General features: G+C 36.4%; 1 protein-coding gene across 1 annotated transcript; it reads right to left on the bottom strand.

Annotated features, from left to right (window-relative positions):
• Nucleotides 1-9,967: 9,967 nt before the first annotated feature.
• Nucleotides 9,968-16,367, bottom strand: LOC127977004 (heterogeneous nuclear ribonucleoprotein U-like protein 1). The gene is made up of 10 exons (XM_052581622.1): nt 16,232-16,367; nt 15,414-15,612; nt 15,151-15,315; nt 14,629-14,839; nt 14,465-14,538; nt 14,235-14,374; nt 11,978-12,077; nt 11,780-11,892; nt 10,447-10,713; nt 9,968-10,287 (listed from the first exon to the last, which is right to left on the bottom strand). Exons 2-10 carry the CDS (start codon nt 15,586-15,588, stop codon nt 10,120-10,122), a joined length of 1,413 nt encoding a protein of 470 aa, XP_052437582.1. The 5' UTR covers nt 15,589-15,612; nt 16,232-16,367; the 3' UTR covers nt 9,968-10,119.
• Nucleotides 16,368-16,999: the final 632 nt, after the last annotated feature.

Genomic DNA, 16,999 nt, shown 5'->3' with positions numbered 1-16,999 from the left:
AAATTGGTATGCAGTGTCTTGGTCTGAAGGGGCACAAGTACCTATGAGGACATTTGCATATCTCAAAAAACATGGCTGCCATTGGCCAAACAAATTTAAGGACCTATTTGAAAGGGTTAACGGATGTTGATCGGAACGAAACTCGCTGGGTACGTTCGACTCATGAACCTTAAGGTCTGTAAGAATTTTGAAAGAAATCGGCCACTAGTTGGCGCTAACGAGTTTTATGGCTCTGTAATCACGTGGTGTTTCACATATCAACACAATATGCATATCATTTGATAGATCTCCTCATAATGCACAACTTTGCCTCAAGAACCATTGCTGTCAATCAAATCGTTCAATTGTTATTCACAAATATGTTAAAAACCTACTTTTGCGAACTAGTCCTAGGTTTTTTGTCCGATCGGAACCAAACCACTGCAGTAATATTCTGTGGACTCTGTAGATCAATAATTATTAAAAAAATGTTGAATTTTGTCCTTTGGTTAGCTGTAAAGCGGTAATATAGAAAAAGGGGTGTGGCCAAACATACCCCAAAGCCTATAAAACCTAAACGAAAACTCAAAACTTTATGAAACTCAGTGAAATCATGTAACAGGTTACTCTTAACAAGCATGCAAAGTTTCATGGAGATCAGACCATAGGTGGCGCTATAACAGTAGAAAAGGTCTCAAAACACAAGATTTCTATGGTAAATGGCCTCAAATTGTTTGAAAATGCTCATATATTCACTCAAAAACACCAAATCTTCATATCATATGATATATCTCCTCATTCTGAACAACTTTGCCTCTGGGACCAATGTTGTCAATAAAGCTGTTAATTAAATATTCAAGATTATTTAAAAAAGTTACTTTGGCATACTTGTGATACAGTTTAAGATGAAAATCAATAAAACCACTGAAGTACAATTCTCTAGACTCTGAAGGTCAATAATTATCAAAAACATGTTGAACAATTGCATTTGGGCAACTATAAACCAGTCATTTTATAATATGTTCTTTTCATAGTGCACACAAAGGCCTATTAATACAATCAGAAAGCCCACAAATTATCAAAACTGTGTAAAATAATGCATAATTTCATTCTAAACAAGCATGCAAAATTTAAGAGAGATTGGGCAAAAAAAAAAAAAACACTATAACAGTTATGTTTAAAAACACAGTGTTGTTGGAGTAAATGCAATTTATAACCACTAGATGGCAGCGGAAGACCACTAATGGGCTCATTCAGTAAAGTTGAACAGTACTGTTGAAAGGATTCATGAATTCATGCCAAAACATTAAAAAATGAACTGTTATAACATTTTAAATCTCATTGAGTCAATGTTTTCCATTTTGTTCATACAGATATATCAGTTTTTAAAATTTTGCCACATTATGATTACAGTTTAACCTGAAAATGACATCTAAACTCTTAAAAAGAAAAGACTTGCAATAAGTTTATTATCACCTATCACTTATTTCAAATACCTATATCTGCAACAAAATGTTTGTGCATGTATATGTGTGTCTTTGTTTGTGTGTGTGTGTGTGTGTGTGTGAGCATATGCTTATAGAGTATACATATATTAGTCTAATCATTTACTTTCAGTGTGTGTGTCTGTCTGTTAGCCTGTTCTCCATTTTGGATGTGTTTAACTGTCATCCATGCATCCAGGTTGGCTCAGACCACCTCGGAGGCCTTAATGTGCTTGAACCCCGGTAAATGCTGCTTGCAGCTTTAATTATTATTATTAGGGGTTCAAGCACGCAGTGCTGAAACCCTATTGTAATTGTTAAGATTTTTATTATTATTATTATTTTTCCGCCTTAAAACTGAACGTGCAGCCCAAACCGTAAGGCCTAGAGAGCTGAAACTTGGTCAGATGGTAGTAGTCCTGCTCGCTACTCAGATACAAAAAACCGGCCCAATCGGCCTAATGGGGGCGCTACTGCGCAAAAAACTAAAATTTTTGACATTTTTGGCCGCAGATCGTAAACCGTTAGCCGTAGACTCAAAAACATGGCATCGTTGCAATCCTTGGGTTAGTCCGAACAAAAGTGCACAGCTGCATTTTTTGCTCTACGAGGCACCGTTTTCGCGCAAAATCGAGCTATATCCGAAACCTACTTTTGCGAACTAGTCCTAGGATTTTCAACCAATCAGAACCAAACCACTTCAGAAATATTCCCTGGACACTCAATATCAATAATTATCAAAAAAAAGTTGAAATTTCAATTCTTACGCGAAACAGTATGCCAAAAAGCGTCTATGCTGACGTTAGCCAAATGCTATTTTAACTATAACTCTTGAACGGAATGAGATATCTTCACCAAACTCGGTACACATATGTATGAGCTCAATCTTTGGTCATATCAAAAAAATTGCTCATCTCTTCCACTTGGGGGCGCAATAAGATAGAAAAAACACATAAATGGCTATAACTAGGCAACCGTTGGCTCGATCGACTTGAAAATTGGTATGCAGTGTCTTGGTCTGAAGGGGCACAAGTACCTATGAGGACATTTGCATATCTCAAAAAACATGGCCGCCATTGGCCAAACAATTTTAAGCACCTATTTGAAAGGGTTAACGGATGTTGATCGGAACGAAACTCGCTGGGTACGTTCGACTCATGAACCTTAAGGTCTGTAAAAATTTTGAAAGAAATCGGCCACTAGTTGGCGCTAACGAGTTTTATGGCTCTGTAATCACGTGGTGTTTCACATATCAACACAATATGCATATCATTTGATAGATCTCCTCATAATGCACAACTTTGCCTCAAGAACCATTGCTGTCAATCAAATCGTTCAATTGTTATTCACAAATATGTTAAAAACCTACTTTTGCGAACTAGTCCTAGGTTTTTTGTCCGATCGGAACCAAACTACTGCAGTAATATTCTGTGGACTCTCTAGATCAATAATTATCAAAAAAATGTTGAATTTTGTCGTTTGGCTAGCTTTAAATCAGTCATTTAGAAAAGGGGTGTGGCCAAACACACCCCAAAGCCTATAAAACCTAAACGAAAACTCAAAACTTTATGAAACTCGGTGAGAACATGTAACAGGTGACTCTTAACAAGCATGCAAAGTGTCATGGAGATCGGATCATAGGTGGCGCTATAACATTTGAAAAAGCCTCAAAAACACACATTTTCAATAGAAAATGATCACAATTTGTTGGACATGTTCATACATTCACACAAACACTAGATCTTCATATCATATGATAGATCTCCTCTTTGTGAACAACTTTGCCTCAAGGAGCGAAGATGTCAATCAAATCGTTCAATTGCAATTCACAAATATGTCAACAAGCTACTTTTGCGAACTAGTCCCAGGTTTTTTACCCGATCGAAACCAAACCACTGCAGTAATTTTCTCTGGACTCTCTAGATCAATAATTATCAAAAAATTTTCAGAATTTTGTCCTTTGGTTAGCTATAACTGGCTAAATTAGAAAAGGGGCGTGACCAAAATACCCAAAAGCATATAAAACCTAAACGAAAACTCAAAACTTTATGAAACTTGATGAAAACATGTAACAGCTGACCCTTAACAACCATGCAAATTTTCATGGAGATCGGACCATAGGTGGCGCTATAACAGTAGAAAAGGTCTCAAAACATAAGATTTACATGGTAAATGGCCTCAAATTGTCTGAAAATGCTCATATATTCACATAAACACTAGATCTTCATATCATATGATAGATCTCCTCATTCTGAACAACTTCTGGGACCAATGTTGTCAATAAAGCTGTTAATTAAATATTGAAGATTATTTTAAAAAGTTACTTTGGCAAAGTAGTCCAATGCTTTAAGCTGAAAATTAAATCAATAAAACCACTGAAGTACAATTCTCTAGACTCTGAAGGTCAATAATTATCAAAAACATGTTGAACAATTTTATTTGGACAACTATAAACCAGTAATTTTATAATATGTTCTTTTCATAGTGTACACAAAGGCCTATTAATACAAACAGAAAGCCCACAAATTATCAAAACTGTGTAAAATAATGCCTAATTTCATCCTAAACAAGTATGTAAAATTTAAGAGAGATTGGGCAAAAAACATAACACTATACTATAACAGTTATGTTTAAAAACAGTGTTGTTTGAGTAAATGCAATTTATAACCACTAGATGGCAGCGGAAGACCACTAATGGGCTCATTCTGCAACTTGAAACAGTACTTTTGAAAAGATTTATGAATTCATGCCCAAACAATAAAAAAAACCCACTGTTGCAACGTTTTAAATCTCACTGTTAAAGTTTTCAATTTTCTTCATACAGACTTATCAGTTTTTAAAATTTTGCCACATTATGATTACAGTGAAACCTGAAAATGACATCCAAACTCTTAAAAACTAGTTTAATCATTTAATTTCAGTGCGTGTGTCTGTCTGTCAGCCTATTCTCCATATTGGATGTGTTTAACGGTCATCCATACGTCCAGGTTGGCTCAGACCACCTCAGAGGCCTTAATGTGCTTGAACCCCGTAAATGCTGCTTGCAGCTTTAATTATTATTAGGGGTTCAAGCACGCAGTGCTGAAACCCTATTGTAATTGTTAAGATTTTTATTATTATTATTATTTTTCCGCCTTAAAACTGAACGTGCAGCCCAAACCGTAAGGCCTAGAGAGCTGAAACTTGGTCAGATGGTAGTAGTCTTGCTCGCTACTCAGATACAAAGAACCGGCCCAATCGGCCTAACGGGGGCGCTACAGCGCAAAAAACTAAAATTTTTGACATTTTTGGCCGCAGGTCGTAAACCGTTAGCCGTAGACTCAAAAACAAGGCATCGTTGCAATCCTTGGGTTAGCCCGAACAAAAGTGCACAGCTGCATTTTTTGCTCTACGACGCACCGTTTTCTCGCAAAATCGAGCTATATCCGAAACCTACTTTTGCGAACTAGTCCTAGGATTTTCAACCAATCGGAACGAAACCACTGCAGAAATATTCCCTGGACACTCAATATAAATAATTATCAAAAAAAAGTTTAAATTTCGATTCTTACGCGAAACAGTACGCCAAAAAGCGTCTATGCTAACGTTAGCCAAATGTTATTTTGACTATAACTCTTGAACGGAATGAGATATCTTGACCAAACTTGGTACACATATGTATGAGCTCAATCTTTGGTCAAATAAAAAAAAATTGCGCATCTCTGCCACTTGGGGGCGCAATAAGATTTAAAAAACACATAAATGGCTATAACTAGGCAACCGTTGGCTCGATCGACTTGAAAATTGGTATGCAGTGTCTTGGTCTGAAGGGGCACAAGTACCTATGAGGACATTTGCATATCTCAAAAAACATGGCTGCCATTGGCCAAACAATTTTAAGCACCTATTTGAAAGGGTTAACGGATGTTGTTCGGAACGAAACTCGCTGGGTACGTTCGACTCATGAACCTTAAGGTCTGTAAGAATTTTGAAAGAAATCGGCCACTAGTTGGCGCTAACGAGTTTTATGGCTCTGTAATCACGTGGTGTTTCACATATCAACACAATATGCATATCATTTGATAGATCTCCTCATAATGCACAACTTTGCCTCAAGAACCATTGCTGTCAATCAAATCGTTCAATTGTTATTCACAAATATGTTAAAAAACTACTTTTGCGAACTAGTCCTAGGTTTTTTGTCCGATCGGAACCAAACCACTGCAGTAATATTCTGTGGACTGTCTAGATCAATAATTATCAAAAAAAATGTTCAATTTTGTACTTTGGTTAGCGTTAAATGGGTAATTAAGAAAAGGGGTGTGGCCAAACATACCCCAAAGCCTATAAAACCTAAACGAAAACTCAAAACTTTATGAAACGTGGTGAGAACATGTAACAGGTAACTCTTAACAAGCATGCAAAGTTTCATGGAGATCGCACCATAGGTGGCGCTATAACAGTAGAAAAGGTCTCAAAACACAAGATTTATATGGTAAATGGCCTCAAATTGTTTGAAAATGCTCATATATTCACTCAAAAACACTAGATCTTCATATCATATGATAGATCTCCTCATTCTGAACAACTTTGCCTCTGGGACCAATGTTGTCAATAAAGCTGTTAATTAAATATTCAAGATTATTTCAAAAAGTTACTTTGGCAAACTAGTGATAGGGTATAAGCTGAAAATCAATAAAACCACTGAAGTACAATTCTCTAGACTCTGAAGGTCAATAATTATCAAAAACATGTTGAACAGTTGCATTTGGACAACTATAAACCAGTAATTTTATAATATGTTATTTGCATAGTGTACACTAAGGCCTATTAATACAAACAGAAAGCCCACAAATTATCAAAACTGTGTAAAATAATGCATAATTTCATTCTAAACAAGCATGCAAAATTTAAGAGGGATTGGTCAAAAAAAATAACAACACTATAACAGTTATATTTAAAAACACAGTGTTGCTTGAGTAAATGCAATTTGGAACCACTAGATGGCAGCGGGAGACCACTAATGGGCTCATTCAGCAAAGTTGAACAGTACTGTTGAAAGGATTCATTAATTCATGCCAAAACATAAAAAAAATTAACTGTTATAACATTTTAAATCTCATTGAGTCAATGTTTTCCATTTTGTTCATACAGATATATCAGTTTTTACAATTTTGCCACATTGTGATTACAGTTTAACCTGAAAATTACATCTAAACTGTTAAAAACTAGTTTAATCATTTAATTTCAGTGTTTGTGTCTGTCTGCCAGCCTATTCTTCATTTTGGATGTCTTTAACTGTCATCCATGCATCCAGGTTAGCCAAGACCACCTCAGAGGCCTTAAATGCTTGAACCCCGTAAAATGCTGCTTGCAGCTTTAATTATTATTATTATTCTTCCGCCTTAAAACTGAACGTGCAGCCCAAACCGTAAGGCCTAGAGAGCTGAAACTTGGTCAGATGGTAGTAGTCTTGCTCGCTACTCAGATACAAAGAACCGGCCCAATCGGCCTAACGGGGGCGCTACAGCGCAAAAAACAAAAATTTTGGACAATTTTGGCCGTAAAGTGTAAACCGTTAGCCATAGACTCAAAAACATGGCATTGTTGCAATCCTTGGGTTAGCCCGAACAAAAGTGCACGGCGCCTTTTTGGGGTCTACGACGCACCGTTTTCTCGCAAAATCGAGCTAAATCCGAAACCTACTTTTGCGAACTAGTCCTAGGATTTTCAACCAATCAGAACCAAACCACTTCATAAATATTCCCTGGACACTCAATATCAATAATTATCAAAAAAAAGTTGAAATTTCAATTCTTACGCGAAACAGTACACCAAAAAGCGTCTATGCTAACGTTAGCCAAATGCTATTTTAACTATAACTCTTGAACAGAATGAGATATCTTCACCAAACTCGGTATACATATGTATAAGCTCAATCTTTGGTCAAATCAAAAATATTGCGCATCTCTGCCACTTGGGGGCGCTATAAGATAGAAAAAACACATAAATGGCTATAACTAGGCAACTGTTGCCTCGATCGACTTGAAAATTGGTATGCAATGTCTCGGTCTGAAGGGGCACAAGTACATATGAGGACATTTGCATATCTAAAAAAAACATGGCCGCCATTGGCCAAACAATTTTAAGCACCTATTTGAAAGGGTTAACGGATGTTGATCGGAACGAAACTCGCTGGGTACGTTCGACTCATGAACCTTAAGGTCTGTAAGAATTTTGAAAGAAATCGGCCACTAGTTGGCGCTAACGAGTTTTATGGCTCTGTAATCACGTGGTGTTTCACATATCAACACAGTATGCATATCATTTGATAGATCTCCTCATAATGCACAACTTTGCCTCAAGAACCATTGCTGTCAATCAAATCATTCAATTGTTATTCACAAATATGTTAAAAACCTACTTTTGCGAACTAGTCCTAGGTTTTTTGTCCGATCGGAACCAAACCACTGCAGTAATATTCTGTGGACTCTCTAGATCAATAATTATTAAAAAAATGTTGAATTTTGTCCTTTGGTCAGCTGTAAAGTGGTAATTTAGAAAAAGGGGTGTGGCCAAACATACCCCAAAGCCTATAAAACCTTAACGAAAACTCAAAACTTTATGAAACTCGGTGAAATCATCTAACTTGTGACTCTTAACAAGCATGCAAAGTTTCATGGAGATCAGACCATAGGTGGCGCTATAACAGTAGAAAAGGTCTCAAAACACAAGATTTATATGGTAAATGGCCTCAAATTGTTTGTAAATGCTCATATATTCACTCAAAAACACTAAATCTTTATATCATTTGATAAATATCCTCATTCTGAACAACTTTGCCTCTGGGACCAACGTTGTCAATAAAGCTGTTAATTAAACATTCAAGATTATTTTAAAAAGGTACTTTGGTAAACTAGTGATCGGGTATAAGATGAAAATCAATAAAACCACTGAAGTACAATTCTCTAGACTCTGAAGGTCAATAATTATCAAAAACATGTTGAACAATTGCATTTAGACAACTATAAACCAGTAATTTTATATTATGTTATTTGCATAGTGTACACAAAGGCCTATTAATACAAACAGAAATCCCACAAATGATCAAAACTGTGTAAAATAATGCATGATTTCATTCTAAACAAGCATGCAAAATTTAAGAGAGATTGGGCAAAAATAAAAAAAATAACAACACTATAACAGTTATGTTTAGAAACACAGTGTTGTTTCAGTAAATGCAATTTATAACCACTAGATGGCAGCGGAAGACCACTAATGGGCTCATTCAGTTAAAATGAACAGTACTGAAGAAAGGATTCATGAATTCATGCCAAAACATTAATAAATTAACTGTTATAACATGTTACATCTTATTGAATCAATGTTTTCCATTTTGTTCATACAGACACATCATTTTTTACAATTTTGCCACATTGTGATTACAGTGAAACCTGAATGACATCTAAACTCTTAAAAACTAGTTTAATCATTTAATTTCAGTGTGTGTGTGTCTGTCTTTTGGATGTATTTAAATGTCATCCATACATCCTGGTTGGCCGAGACCACCCCAGAGGCACAAAGACCTATTAATACAAACAGAAATCCCACAAATTATCAAAACTGTGTAAAGTAATGCATAATTTCATTCTAAACAAGCATGCAACATTTAAGAGAGATAGGGCAAAAAAAACCCAACAACAACACTTTAACAGTTATGTTTAAAAACACAGTGTTGTTTGAGTAAATGCAATTTATAACCACTAGATGGCAGCGGAAGACCACTAATGGGCTCTTTCAGCTAGTACTGTTTTTATGAATTCATGCCAAAACATTAATAAATTAACTGTTATAACATTTTGTATCTCATTGAATTGATGTTTTCCATTTTGTTCATACAGATGTATCAGTTTTAACAATTTTGCCACATTATGATTACAGTTTAATCTGAAAATGACATCTAAACTCTAAAAAAAGAGAAGACTTGCAATAAGCTTATTGTCACCTATCACTTTTTATCAAATACCTATATCTGCCACAAAATGTTTGTGCATGTATATGTGTATCTTTGTGTGTCTTTGTGTGTGTGTGTGTGTGTGTGTGTGTGTGTGTGCATATGCTTATAGAGTATACATATATTAGTCTAATCATTTACTTTCAGTGTGCGTGTCTGTCTGTTAGCCTGTTCTCCATTTTGGATGTGTTTAACTGTCATCCATACATCCAGGTTGGCTCTGACCACCTCAGAGGCCTTAATGTGCTTGAACCCCGGTAAAATGCTGCTTGCAGCTTTAATTTTATATATATATTTCTTTAAATAAGTCTTATGTTCACCATGTATTTGACCAAAAATAAATGAAAAATAATAATACTGTGAAATATTATTAAAGTTTAAAATAACTTTTCTATTTTAACATGTAATAATAAGTCAAAAAGCATTTATTAAAGCGGTATTAAAACCGAAATCTTTTGTAGCATTATAAATGTTTTCACTGTCACTTTAGAACAATTCAGTGCATCCTTTCAAAAACAATAACAACAAAAATCTTACTGAGCCTAAACATTTGAAGAGTAAAATGTATATTTTATACAATTATTTACATTACAAATTTATACATAAAGTAAAAATCTGTTCCATTTGATTGCACTTGTTTTAAGCCCCAAGAACATGATTTCTTTACAATTGTGGACCATAAAACTCATTTAAACCTGCTGATCCTACCTTCATTTTCTCCATGATAGCATTTGTGCCCAGGATGTTATATTTCTTCTCTGGGTTCATCTTTGCATGCTTTGTGGCCCATGTGGTTTTACCACAAGCAGGAAGACCAACCATCATCAGTATCTACACACAAAAGTGATATTCCCTGGACTGCACACATTTATTTGAGACAAGATATACTACCATTCAAAAGTTTAGGGGACCTATGTCGCTACTGTAAGATTTTGCCAAAAATGTCAAATAAGACTAACTGTATGAAGCTAATAAATCAGGAGAATTTACCTCACAATCAGATTTGCTGGCGGGACCAACAGTTCCTCTGACCCTGTTCTCTAAGTTGACGGCCCCAATCAAAGTGTAGCCATCTTGCAAAGGAAAGAAAGGTTCTGCTCGCTGGCCAAAGTTAAACTCAACAGAGCAGTTCTTCACAAGAACATGAGGATACAGTGCACGACCTGCCAGTTCTTCTTTAGATACGTGAAATGCCACATCAAGCCACTTCCCGTTCTTTGAGAAAGCTATTTCCACTTGCTCATGACTGTCAAAATCCTGCAAAAGACAAATATGAAACTATACTTACCTCAACTTCTTAATTTAGGTAGTTTCACGTTTGTTATTTTGGTTTTCTTTCATTATTCGCTCAATTCCAAAACCTAGTAAGCTGGTTGAATGGGGTGTCATGTTGTTAACTTAGCAACATGCTAATGCTAAACTCAATTAGTATCTGTTTGTGCCAGGGCCGGCCCAGGCTCTGTTGGTGCTCTAGGCAAGATTTTAGATTTCTTCCCCTCCACCCCCCTTAATATAAAATAACATAACATACATACTGATAAGTATTAACATAATTAATTAGTAAATAAATTGTGCTAATAAATAAATGCAGATGTTTTAGAGGTATTTTATGAGTGAATCTGTTAAAATACCCTATTGAAGAGACAATGAGCTACTCCTACAACTACGTCTAGAGTGACAAGTACTTATTACAACAAAGGGCAATATAGGCAATATGAAATGCCTAAAATAGTCTAACTAACATTTTAGAAATGATACTTTAAGAGCAAATAAATGGCAAAACTATTTTAAGTGAATGTGCCATGCATAATTAATTCATTATGATGATGTGATTTAATGATGCAGAAATTGTTTCCATTAGTCCAACATGGCATGTTGTCAAATCAAATTTTTCGTTGATGTCAATTTTATTTTATTCTAACATTATTTTAATAAGTTCAATGATCAATCAGTACTAAAATTATGTTAACTGTCAGAAATTATTTTGCATAATATATGTGTGTAGGAGCGCACAATGTCACAAGGGGGCGCACTTCCAAAAAAAAAAACCCTTTCCTGTGGCGTCCCCCAATCATTTTGTCCCCTGGGCAACTGTCTATGTCGCCTGTGCCACGGGCCGGCCCTTATTTGTGCAACAACTGAAACTACGGCCTATGTAGTCCATTCCAAATCTGTCACTTATAAAGTGATAGATAAGATAATGACCACAAGGGATGTTCAGATTTAATGTTGCTTGGCAAATTTCATAGGAGAAAGAAAGTGCTCGATGATGAATGATACCAAAAAACAACAACGATTAAATAAACATAAGAATAGTCCTCACAACATAGCATCCAATGACATCACTTTCACTGAATTTCTCTCTGTAATCTTCAAATTTGCAACAGGTAGACTTTTTTCCTGTTCCGCCATACCCATAAGAGAACGCCTCCTCTCCTGAAACAAAGTAATTCCTTACATAAGAACCTTGAAAAAACATTTCTATAAACAACCTTATACGAGTGTACTTGTGATTCCTCACCAAGCTGTGTGCTGCAGGAATCCAGAGACCACCCGACTCTCACCACGTGAGGGTCAGGCTCACTGCCGGGAAGATGCTTGACTGGTATATACTCCATAACCTGGAGACAAAAACCAAAATTGTGTAAACTATAAAGTTGATTTGAAAGTTAAAAGGATAGTTCAGCCAAAAATACAAAATCTAAAATCCTGTCATTGGAATCACTCACCCTCATATTGTTCCAAACCCATAAGATCTTTGTTTACCTTCAGAACACAAATTTAAGATATTTTTTATGAAATCAGAAAACTTCCTGACCTGAAAATTACAGTTGAACCACTGATGTCACATGGACTATTTTAACAATGTCCTTACTATGTTTCTGGGCCTTGAACGTGTCAGTTGCGTTAATGTCTATTGAGGGTCAAAAAGCTCTCGGATTTCATCAAAAATATTTTAATTTGTGTTTCGAAGATAAATTAAGTTCTTACGGGTTTGGAATTACATGATGGTGAGTAAATAATGACAACATTTTAATTTATATTATTCATTTTACAACATTATTCATCACCTTCATCAAGTCTGTTCACGGCACGTTTCAAAAGATGTTTCATTTCGTTCAGGCAATCAGCTGTTTTTAGCGCGTCAGATCAACTCAGTTCACGGGGAATGCAGTGAAGTCGTTTAGCACGTGTTTGGAAATTACATCAGTGACACTGAAAACTGAATAATGGCTGCTAAAATATTGGCTTTGCCATCTAAGGAATAAACTCAGGGCAGCACAATTAATCAAATTTTCTAATGGCGATTACAGTTATGAATTACATAATCGTTCAAAGTGGCAATTAATCGTTCAAAGTTCAAAGTCAAAGTTGTTATTCTGCACGCTTAAGATGTTTTTTTCTTTCTACATGTTATCTTACAGATTTTTCAATTTTTTGTTTTTTGTTTTAGTATAACATTATGATACCATTGACATATATATATATAATTTAAGGAAGAAACCAATCCGATATTTTACATTTGAGGCTTAAAGGAGTTATATGATGTGATTTAAATTTTTTCTTTCTCTTTGGAGTGTTACAAGCTCTTGGTGCATGAAGAAGATCTGTTAAGTTGCAAAGACTAAAGTCTCAAATCCAAAGAGATATTCTTTATAAAAGTTAAGACTTTGTCACACCCTCTAAAATGGCTCATCCAAACACGCCCCCACATCTCTATGTCACTATGTGGAAATACTTTATAATGCTGCCCAAAGGCGGCGTGGTTTCAGTAACCGCAGTTAGTGTAGAAGCAGCCATGTCAGGGAGATGTGTGTTTCTAGGTGAAAGCAAAGGCACTTTATTTGGCTTTCCAAAAGTAAATGCATTTAGGAATCTTTAAGATTACTTACAACAGAACAGCAACACATTTTATGTACAAACGTTTCGTGATTTCTGACAATCTGGCACTTCTGAATTAGCTACTGTAAGTATATTTTGTTATTAGTTTAAGGATTTACTATTGACAAATGTGTTTATTATTCAAATGTGTTTTGTGTGTCGTGTGTGTGAGTGAGAGAGAGAGAGACAGGGTCACACAGTGGAGTCAGCTGTCTTAACCGTCCGTGGCTTGTGTACTGTGCAAACACATACGAGCTTCATCACGGTGTCTGGCACTCCACTCGGTTCCCCTTTCAGGCTTGAATTGACTTAACTGTCTTTACATTTATTTTGAAAGATGGAGATGGAAAGGGGCGTTACATTTCCAACGAGTGCGGTGTTCAGCCAATCACAATGCACTGGGTCAGTTGGCCAATCAGAGCAGACTGTGCTTGACGGAAGGAAGGACTTTGTAGAAAACTACGTGTTTGAGAGAGGCGGGGCATAGAGGACCTACAATAATGTACAGTATTTGAAAAATAATGTGTTTTTTGAACATTAAAGCATGTCTACATATTCTGTTACACAAAATAATGATCTTTAAAAAGGCATCATATGACCCCTTCAATACTATATAAAAGCACTAAGTGTTTTCAGCTTGTTTCATCATTCAATGTAAATTGTGATATTCGTAATACATAATCTCATTACAATTTCAAGGGAATAATCGACACCTTAGATTTTTGACAATCAACTACACTTGAAAATAGAAAATAGAAAGCAGTTATTTTAAATTGTAATAATATTTCACAATATTACTATTTTAAACAAATGAATAAAGACTTGCTTAGCCGGAGAATATAAACATTAAAAAAGTATTATGGACCTCAGATTTTTTGAAAGGTAATGTACATTACCTTCAGCTCATAGCACACGCATCCCTTGTTTACACCATACGTAGCTCGTGCTCCAGACCACAGGTAAGCAAACCCCTCAGTGGTTAAAGGACAGCCGCTGCAACGGTCCCGAGAGACTTTGAAGTGCAAGTCACAGTTATCTGTCAAGGTTTACACAGAGAATTCCATTATTATTACGATTACAGAGATATTATAAATCATAATTACACAAAACAAGCCCTCACACGTACAAGTGTCAATGACCACAAGCGTGCCATCAAAGTCTTCCTCATCCTCTTCAACAGATGGCAGAGGTGAGCGGGACCTGTGATAAAACATAGAAAATCACTATGTAAATCTAACAGGACTTGTTAGTGTGCATTAAGTCAAAATGCTAATGCACTGGTAAATTCACCTCCTGTCTTCACGGTGTTCATGATAGCTGAAACCCTGGCTCTCATCATAGCGCCTCTTGTGGCCATAGTGAGCATGTCTGTCCCGTTCAGTCTTGATCTCTGCATTCTGCTGGCTCTCCAGATCTTCCCATTCACTGCCAGGAGCCGGTCGCTGCTGTCCTTGTTGCTCCGTCTTTATCTCATCCTCATTTTTCACATTTACTGGTGCCACTTCATGTTTTGTTAAAGAATAAATATTCAATATAAAGCAGAGGTTCTCAACCAAGGGGGCAAGCTATGCCACAGCAAAACTCACAAAGGGATACTGTGTTGCCTTCCGTTTACTTGTATATATATTTGTGAAAACTATTAGAAAATAAAATGTGAAAAATCGGACTCCCTGCTCTCTAAGAACCTTAGAAATCTACATCATTTTGTCTGACTAGAAAATAACTCGTTTACAATGAACAAGCATCGGGTCACAAAATCCAAAACTGCTGATGAAATGCATTCAAACCCACAAATGCCACTTGCAGTCTTACCCTTTTTGCAGATTGTCTCGACGGTTGCCTGTTGTACATTCACATTCTCTGGTTTATTTTCATCTTTAGAGACTTCAGAAACACTGGGGTCTATATAAGAGCCCTCTTTCTCAGCAGCCATCTGCCCTTGGTCAGAACCCTCAGCATTCCCAGCCTCTGCAACACCTGTCACAGCCAAATGAGATCACAAATGTTTCGGCTGAGTGCGTTTTCATTAGTCAAAGCATGCATCAAATGATCTTCATGCATGCAGACTCGACTACCTGCTTCTGTCTCATCATCACTGCAGGTGGGTTCGTTTTCAGCCTCCAGAGCCGTCTGCAGCCGCTCCACCAGATCCACTCTGAAGCCTCGGGTGTCCAGCCCACGCTTCTGCAACTCCTCTTTCAGCTCATTCACTTTCAGTTTCTTCACATCCACACTCATCGTGCATGACATTGCGAGAAGCTCCCGCTCCTAAACCTGGCCAAATGAACAACAGTTGTGTCAAAACATCATTATACAAATATCCACATGTGTGTAAGCTGATTTTTAGCATCTGTCTAAACTGGTCACTAGCTGTCAGCTTCAAAAACCAGCTTAACAAGCTTATTGCTGATCCAAGCTGGCCTCACAAAATGACCAGCTCAGACTTGCTAGAAACCAGTTGGCATGTTGCAGACCACTTTAGGATCATGTAATTGCTGGTTTAAGATATGGTCTATCAGCTTTAATCGGTTAATAACCAGCTTGGACCTACTAATGACAAGGTTAGGCCAGATAGAAACCAGCTAACGTATCATTTTCCTTAACACAGCTACCAGTTTAAACCGACAGGGTGGGACATTTACCCAGCTAATTTGATAAATAATGTGCATACACATGTTGTGTAGTGAATGGGTTGGCAAACAGGCACATCTACTGTAATTCTATAAATGCATTTCACATAATGATGTGATATAATGAGAAATGACCCATGCACACGTCTGCTTTGTCAAGCTATGAATTATGTGAAGCTAGCGAGGTAATGTTAACTCAAATTGACGTGCATTTCTCTAATGCAAATACTGAAATGTCGGTTAAAAAAGTGTCAAGAGCTTACCATAGCACAAGCTCTTGATTAGCTGAAGGAAAGTGTTTGAGTAAACAAGGACAATTGGCGCAGGCTTCAGTAAAGACCAGCAGGAGACATACTGTATGTTGTCCAAAGTGTTTCTGAGTGCTGCCACCTACTGGACTCCTCTGGAACATACTGAGAGTTCAGTCACGATGCATTCATTCATTTACTATTCACTTCATCATCGAGCCCAGTCAATGTACTGTATTGTCTACTAATGTTACTCTTTTTAAATCTGATTATACACAATAAAATATAATTTTAATATTTTTGTAGGCAAAACTAAAGTGTCTTGACTAAAGCACATTAGGGATTCTTTATGAAGTGCAGGAAACATTACATTATCAAGGTTTCCCCAAGCAGGGGTTTGTGAAGGACGTGCAAGGGATTTGTGAACTGATGAAAAGCTCTCTTACACACACATGTAGAGAGAGAGAGAGAGAGAGAGAGAGAGAGAGAGAACAAACGAGCATTGTACAAACATGATTACATATATCCAAACATGTCAGGGGTATATAGAAAGAAAGAAAAAATGTGTTAGTCATAGTTTGTGTATTATTTCAAAACTGCTCAGGCTTTTCAAATGAATGATTTTTTTTCCATATTTTCCAGAATTTTTGGTCTTGATTACAGCGAAACCTGAAGTGCTAAAACATTTGCGTGTTATTATTCAAGATTGCCATTTCACAATTAAATAATATTTTCACAATTGTAATGCATTCAAGATATAAAACACAAACAAAAAACCGGAAG

Source organism: Carassius gibelio, chromosome B18 (assembly GCF_023724105.1).
Source record: "Carassius gibelio isolate Cgi1373 ecotype wild population from Czech Republic chromosome B18, carGib1.2-hapl.c, whole genome shotgun sequence".
Taxonomy (NCBI): Eukaryota; Metazoa; Chordata; class Actinopteri; order Cypriniformes; family Cyprinidae; genus Carassius; species Carassius gibelio.
This window is presented reverse-complemented; position numbering and strand designations above follow the sequence as displayed.